This window comes from Physeter macrocephalus, chromosome 6, assembly GCF_002837175.3.
Source record: "Physeter macrocephalus isolate SW-GA chromosome 6, ASM283717v5, whole genome shotgun sequence".
NCBI lineage: Eukaryota > Metazoa > Chordata > Mammalia > Artiodactyla > Physeteridae > Physeter > Physeter macrocephalus.
Window position 1 is genome coordinate 87,514,791 of NC_041219.1, and position 7,478 is coordinate 87,522,268.

General features: G+C 54.9%; 1 protein-coding gene across 1 annotated transcript in view; it reads right to left on the minus strand.

Moving 5' to 3' along the window:
* Nucleotides 1-6,665: 6,665 nt before the first annotated feature.
* Nucleotides 6,666-7,478, minus strand: part of LOC114486512 (activin receptor type-1B-like) — a 23,104-nt gene continuing 22,291 nt past the window's right edge. Inside the window, exon 5 of the mRNA XM_028491506.2 lies at nucleotides 6,666-6,757. Within this exon, the coding sequence (XP_028347307.2) occupies nucleotides 6,666-6,757 (92 nt within the window). The remainder of the gene's footprint in view (nucleotides 6,758-7,478) is intronic.

Below are 7,478 nucleotides of genomic sequence, written 5' to 3' on the forward strand. Positions count from 1 at the left end.
ACCGTGCCCCCCCGGCACCCTCTCCCCTGGCCCCTTCTTCTTCCTCACCCCGGCGCCACCTCCTTCTCTGTGGCCCACCACTCCCCGGCCAGCCTCCCCCTCCTCCCCGCACCATGTCCGTCTCTGGATGGTCTCTCCTGGCTGCCCTAGACTGAGCCCCACGGGCCGTGCCCACACCTGGCCTGACATTGCTGGCTGGCAGCACCACCGTGAGCCTCTGAAGAGTGCAGACTGTGGGCTTCCCCCTGTCCCCATCACCCCTGGGGCCGGGCACAGCGCTGGACTCTCACATTCTCCTTCCTGCCTGTGAACTCACTGCTGTGGGCTCCGTCCCCCCTGTGTTTCCCCATTCCCCTCTCCCAGAGTCTCAGCACGCAGAGCTGCAGGTGGCCTCAGCCATCGCTGCTGCAGCCCGTTCTGCCCTGGCTGCCCTCCCCCAGCCTGCTCGTGAGCCCCGCACCTGGCTCCGGGAGTACGCCTTGGCCTCTTCCAGGCTGCGAGCCACGACGGCGTTATACTGGGCCATCACCTCCTCCACGATGCTGCTCAGGTCAATGTGGCAGCGGCTGTCCATACTCACGGTCACCGACACATCCTTCACTTGGGCTGCCAGGTCCTTCAGCTCCTGGCCGGGCACAGATTTGGGGGCTCAGGGCTGGTAGGGGGGCACCAGACCCTCAGGCAGACATAGTCCCCACTGTGCCTTCATCCCCCGGGGCGAGGGGAGGGCGGGCTCCTCCCTGTCTCCCCGGAGACATGATCAGAGGATAGATGCCTCCCTGCCCCGCCTCCCCAGCTTGGACTCTTGGGAAGCAGCTCTTGGCCCCCGCTCACCCACCTGTTGGTCTTCCTCTCTGAGAGGGCAGGGAGGGACCCTTGGCTCCAGAGGCCCACCCTACAAGCCTTATTCCTCTTCAGTTTCCCCCTGTCTACACTGTTGTCCACTCCCAGGGCAGACCACCTTCCTCTTCTCCTGGCAGGGGAGGAAAGGGCCCAGGACCTCTGGGCCTGAGGGAATTCTACCATTGGGCAGCTTGGCCTCCCCTACCCCTGCCCTCCCAGGACGGGAGCTCCCCGAGGGCCTGGATGAGCCATTTTCACCTCCAGGCCTCCATATCTGGCAGGGGAATGTCTCTGTTGAATGCATGTTGGGATAGAAGCCCATGAATGATGAGGGCAGGAGTGGACCAGAGGCTGACAACCGTCCGTCCCCACTTCCCCTGCCAGCAGCCAAGGCAGAGGTGACTTCACCCTGGGGACTCAGTGCCCCTCCCCATCTAGCTGAGGGGCTTACCCGGCCACAACAGGCTTTAGCCTCAGTATCTTCTCTCTGTCCTTTGGAGTCCTTCTTTTCCCCTCTTCTCTGTCCTCTTCTCTGCCCAGAAAATGCTAGCCTATGTCCTCAGAGACCCCAGAAGCGGTAAAACCTCCCATTTCCCTGGGGGCTCGTGATAGACCAGGCTGTGTGTGTGCTAAGGGCTTTCCAGGCATCCTCAGATTTCCTCCTCATCAGGTTGGCACGATGGTTAGCCCCAGATTACAGAGAGGAAGGAAACTGCAGCACACAGACTGGATGGAAACAGCTGTGAGTGCAGGGCTGGACTCCAGAGCCTTTGCTGCTCCTGCTAAGCTCACATGGTGGGGTGGACACAGGAGCTGAAGCCCCAGATCTGCTTTGTGTCATGCCCCGCAGCCTGACAGCTTTCTGGCCTGAAGGCTCAGGGGTGTTTAGGAAGGCAGGTGGGGACAGGTGTCTTTGTAGGGGCTGCAAGGTGTCACCTCCAGGGCCCTGGGCTGCTTTCCCTGGAGGTGCTGATCAGCAACCTGGGCCTGGGTGGGGCCCGTGTGGGAAGGAGTGAGTGGGCATAAGCAGAGTGTCCGTGGCCAGCATCTTCAGACAGAGTGAGGCAGGTGGCCGGGGAGCCTCGGAGAGGCAGGGAGGGGGGCGGGGCACCCTGGGAGGTGGGGCGGGGCTCAGTGGGGGGAGGGAGGGGGTGGGACAGGGACGGCATAGTTACTCCTGCCGATGTTCACAGTCCATCCTTGACCCTTACTTCAATCATCAAAATTTGGTCAGTGTTCTCATTTTTACGGCATATATATATAAAAATAAATATCTATCTATATCTATATCTATATCATTTTTTTAAAAAGTTTTTTTTTGATTCAGGATCCAAACAAGGTCTATACACTGTCATTTGTCCATCTGTCCCTAAGTCTCTCTTATTTTGTAGATACCATGTCCATCTCTCTCTGTCTCTGTCTCTGTTTTTTTTTTTTTCTTTTTCTTATTGAAAACACCAAGTGGCTTGCCCATAGTCTGAATTTTACTGATTGCCCTGCGTGTTGGTGTTTAAGATGCTCCTCTGGCCCCTGCATTTCCTGAAAAATGGCAGCTGGATCAGGAGGCCTGCTCAGATCCAGGTTTTGTTTTTGGCTCATGACCGCATTCTGATCTTGGTTCCTGACTTTGGGCCCCCTCCTGACCCTCATCTGTCTTTATGCTCAGCGAGGCTGTGGCTGAAGCTCTGGCGTCTGGACCTGAGGATGCTCCCCCTCCTGACCTGCAGCTTGTATCCCTGTGGCTGTAGACCATGGGGTCGGGCAGCTGCTCCCTAAGCCTCTCTTATTTTGTAGATCCCATGTCCATCTCTCTCTGTCTCTGTCTCTGTTTTTTTTTTTTTCTTTTTCTTATTGAAAACACCAAGTGGCTTGCCCATAGTCTGAATTTTACTGATTGCCCTGCGTGTTGGTGTTTAAGATGCTCCTCTGGCCCCTGCATTTCCTGAAAAATGGCAGCTGGATCAGGAGGCCTGCTCAGATCCAGGTTTTGTTTTTGGCTCATGACCGCATTCTGATCTTGGTTCCTGACTTTGGGCCCCCTCCTGACCCTCATCTGTCTTTATGCTCAGCGAGGCTGTGGCTGAAGCTCTGGCGTCTGGACCTGAGGATGCTCCCCCTCCTGACCTGCAGCTTGTATCCCTGTGGCTGTAGACCATGGGGTCGGGCAGCTGCGAGGCCTGCAGAGGAAGGCCGCCCCTCCCCTGTGTGCTCGCTGCCCGACCCTGCCCGCTAGCGTCTCTGGTGGTCAGGATCGCCTCCCGGAGAAGGCAGCTTGGGCAGTGGCAGCAACCTGTCTCCACCCTGGAGCCAGCGGGCTGAGCTCAGTGGCCAGCTGCCCTTTAGGGGGTCCCCTGGTGGAGGGTTCTGGCTGATCTTCAGATGAACCTAACGGAGATCTGGGAACAGAGGCAGCAGGAGGCCCCACGCCAGAATAAGGTAGGCGGTGCCTACAGGTTCATGCCCCGCCTCTGCTGCCTCGGTCATCTTTGGAGACTGACATCTCCCAAAGGGAACGGACATCCCGGCCGGAGCTGGGCTGTGAACACTTTCAGAGATGTAGCCTGGGGCTTCCTCAGTCACCATGGTGTGTAGCTTGGTGGACCTGGGGTGTTTCAGACAAAGCTCTCCAGGGACACTTCCAGCTCAGGCCTAGGGTAGCGTTTGTTATGGACCAGGAAAAGGCTAGGGCGCTGTCAGAACACAGGGCACCACCGGGGCAAAAGGATGGGAGAAACACAGCTGACGGGGCAGCCTCGGATCTTTTCTGGAAAGAGGCAGCATAAGCATGAGCATGCTAAACAGCAGCAGGATGTGGAGGGTTTAGAACATCTGCAGACCTGTTCAGACATGCCGGCCCCTGCCGGGCTGCAGAGGGCATAACAATGCTGACTTGTGTGGTGTGGGAGTGCCACCATGGGATGTGTACCTCCAAGTTGGCAAGAATTAAGCCGAGGTACAGTTCAGAGCTTCGCTTAGGAGCCAGAGTCTGAGGAGGCTGCCGTGCGTATGACCACTCTTATTGTGGTCCCCCAGGTCCGGGAAGATGGTGACTCTGAGGGGGTAGCAGTACTGCTTGGTAAAATGTAGTGTTTAATGGCACTGGGGGACTTCCCTGGCGGTCCAGTGGTTAAGTCTCTGCGCTTCCACTGCAGGGGGCACGGTTTCGATCCCTGGTTGGGGAACTAAGATCCTGCATGCCGCGGGGCACGGCCAAAAGAAAAGGGAACTGAGCTCTGAGTACCACCACATCTTATTACCCGGGCAACCCTGGCCAAGTCTGTAAACTTAGCCGAGCCTCAGTTTTCTCATTTGAAAAATGTGTATAATTATGGAACTGAACACAGCTAACATTTAACAAATACCATGTGCCAGACACTGTTCTAAGTGTTTTAGGATATATTAGCAAAATAAATCCTCACAACAGGCCAGTGAGCTAGGTGCTGTTGTTCTCCCCATTTTACAAATGGGGAAATTGAGGCATAGAGTAATAACGGAACCTGCTCAAGTTCACATAATCACCGAGCCAGGATTCAAATCCAAGCTGCTCTGAAGTCCATGCTTTCTTAATCATTATCCCTACTTTATAGGGTTATTGGGAAGAGTAAATGAGATTACATGTGGAAAGCACTCAGCCTGGTGCCTGGAATGTAGTAGGTGCTCAATAAGCAACAGCTAAGGAAACTAGTGTTGTGATTGGTAACGGTGATGGAGCCTGGAGGAAGTGTCAGGGCCTGGAGCAGCCTCCCGAGGCACCACGAAGGCAGGTGCCAAAGCAGCTTAGTCATGCCAGGTCCTCTTTGCAGGCATCAGCATCCTAGGAGGTGTGCCTGGCTGCAGGGGGTTGTCAGTGGATTCCGTAGCTAATCTCCCTGGAACTAGAGTGTATGGGTGGGGCACGTGGCGTTCTGGCTGGATGCAGCCAGGCCCCAGTGCATTTGGGAGCTGGGGTGTACCCTGGGAGCTGAGGGGGAATGGGGGCCCCAGGGTCCTCTCACAGCCTGTATTCCCGGAGGTGAGGGGTAAGGGGGTTGCCTGGGAGGCTGCAGTGTGTAGATGAGGCCCTGAGCAGCCTATGGCCATTGGCTTCTGGGAAAGGCCTTCCACAACTTATCCTGGGTGTGTGTGTGTGTGGTGTGTGTGTGTTTTGGGGAGAGGGGAGGGCTCTTTCCTGGGACTCTGGTGTGGGCCTATATAGCCGTGCTTTTCTGGTGTCTGCTCCAAAGTTGAAACCAGAGAGTCTGGCCTTGCCTGGAACTACTCACATTCCACCATGTTTTCCTTCTACCTGAGCTGGCCATGGCTGGCACCTTCCTGTGCTTGGATCTGCTCTGTCTGATGTGGTAGCCACTAGCTCTATGTGGTCACGAGCACTTGAAATGTGGCCAGTCAGAGCTGAGATGAGCTGGAGGTGTAAAGTACAGACCAGATTTTGAAGATTTAGAATGGGAAAAAGAATGTGAAATAGCCCATTCAATTTTTACACGGATTACATGTTGAATAATCATATTTTGGATATATTGGGCTGAATAGAATATATTAAAATTATTTTTTTCTGTTTCTTTGCTTTTTAAAACAATGTGGCTACTAGAAAACTTACAATTACCTATGTGGCTTGCATTATATTTCTACTAGGCAGTGCCAGCTTAGAGACCCACCGGTGTGGGGAATCTTTTTAGCAATGGGTCAACGTTGCCTTCTCAGCCTACAGAGGTGTGTGGAGAGAAACTCAAACCTCACGGCCGGATATCAACCTGCCACTTCGCTGCCTCCCAAAGCAATAATAACTGCTGTTATTATATATATTATATATAATGTGTAATAATAAAAAATATATTATTTCATATATATTTTAAACATATTATGTTATAATATAATATATAATCTGATAGTATTTATAATATAATATAAATAATAATAAATGCACTTCTGCGTTCACTGTGGCCCTTTCTCCACAGCAGTCCTCCAGCAGCACAAGCCATACCTTTACCCCGTCTGTAGCACCCACGCTGGTCCCTACCAAGGGCTGCCCATCATGCTTAGAATAAGGCCCACACCCCATCCTGGGCCCCAGACCCTGCATGAGCTGGCCTTTGCCCACTCTGCCTTAGCCACAGCTGCTGATTTCTCTCCCTCCCAGGATCAAATCATTCCTGCCTCAGGCGCTTCACACAGCTCTTCCTTTGGCGGAAGCCTCCTCAAGTCTCTGCTGAGCTGGATCTTCCTGGTTTGGGCCTTCACACGCTTGGGCCTCCTCTGAGATGCACCCCTGTCAACACTCGGGCTCAGGGGCGGAAGCTTCCCTGCCCTCTTGCAGTAAGACATCACCCTGTTTCTCTGCATACCAGCAACTTTTCACCCTCCAAAATGATCTTGTCCAGATAGGTGCTTATTAGCCCGTCCCCTCTTAGCTAAGTTGTGCCCTCCTGAGAGCAGGGAACTTGCCCACCTGGCTCACTGCTGTGGTATCAGTGCCTGGCATCTAGCAGGCACGCCATAAACATTTGTTCAGTGAATGAACGGATTTATCCCATCACAGCCCGATGAGCCTGCTACTATCCCTCTCCCCATTTTACAGATGAGGAAAGTGAGGCACAGATGGGAGAAATAACTTGCTCTGAGTCACAGAAATGGTAAAAAAAAAAAAAAAAAAAAAAAAAAAAAAAAAAAAAAAAGTAGAGTCAGGATTGGGGCCCAAGGGCTGCCAAGTCCGAATGGAGTCCACAGCCTGGCTCTTGGGGTGGGGGCCCAGAAGTTTGGCAGGTGTGCCTCTAGCAATGCTCAGATAGATGGCTGGCTATGCCTGACCTTCCTCAGCTATGTCTCTACCCCTGTAGGGCCTCCACCTGGCCCTGGGCTCGCGGAGGTGTGGGCTCGCAGGACGGACCAGAGGCTGAAACGTTGGTCCTGCTGACGTCTGCGGGGCGGCAGCAGGCCTGGTGAGCGTGGGCAGCGGAAACCCTCACCCGTTCCCCACGCCACTCAGTGGGCATTGGGGCGGTCTGCCTGCGAGGGCTGCCTCCCTGCTGTTGGCGAGGGTTGGGGTGTTCTCTCAGTTCTGCCACCTCCCATGGCCGCAGGCAGGTCTCAGGCCCACGGAAGCCCCTCTGGGGGCTGAGCCGCCGGAGAGTAGTGAGGCCCACGTGCAGCCACGAGGCCCAGTCTCCGTCTCCACAGGGCGAGGCCCTGAAGCCATGGTCAGCAGCCCTAGGGCTACTTTAGCACACCTTTCTGATTGCGGTGGTGACTTTGACCCCTGCTCTGCCCTGGGCTGCGTTGCCGTAGCTTGGCACCAGTGGTTTGCAGCATACAGGCTGCTGCGCCCTGTCACCCCCAACGAGGGCCCTGCCTGCTTGTAGATGAACTGAAGCATCGCCCCATCAGCCTCCCCACCCCTGAGACGGGGGATGTAGAGAGGAGAACACACGTCCCAAAGGATGCCCGGGAGGCAGAGTGGCGCCGAGGGGTGGAGTCCAGTGGCAGGGCTCATCGGCTGGCGGCACTGGTAGTGGGACAGGCCTTGCTGGGCAGCTGTTCCCCCAGGCTCAGCTGAGGACATATGAGAATGTCTGGAGGCTCCTCTATCTACATTTACTGGGTCCTTTTCTTTGGCTGCACCACACAGCATGTGGGATCTT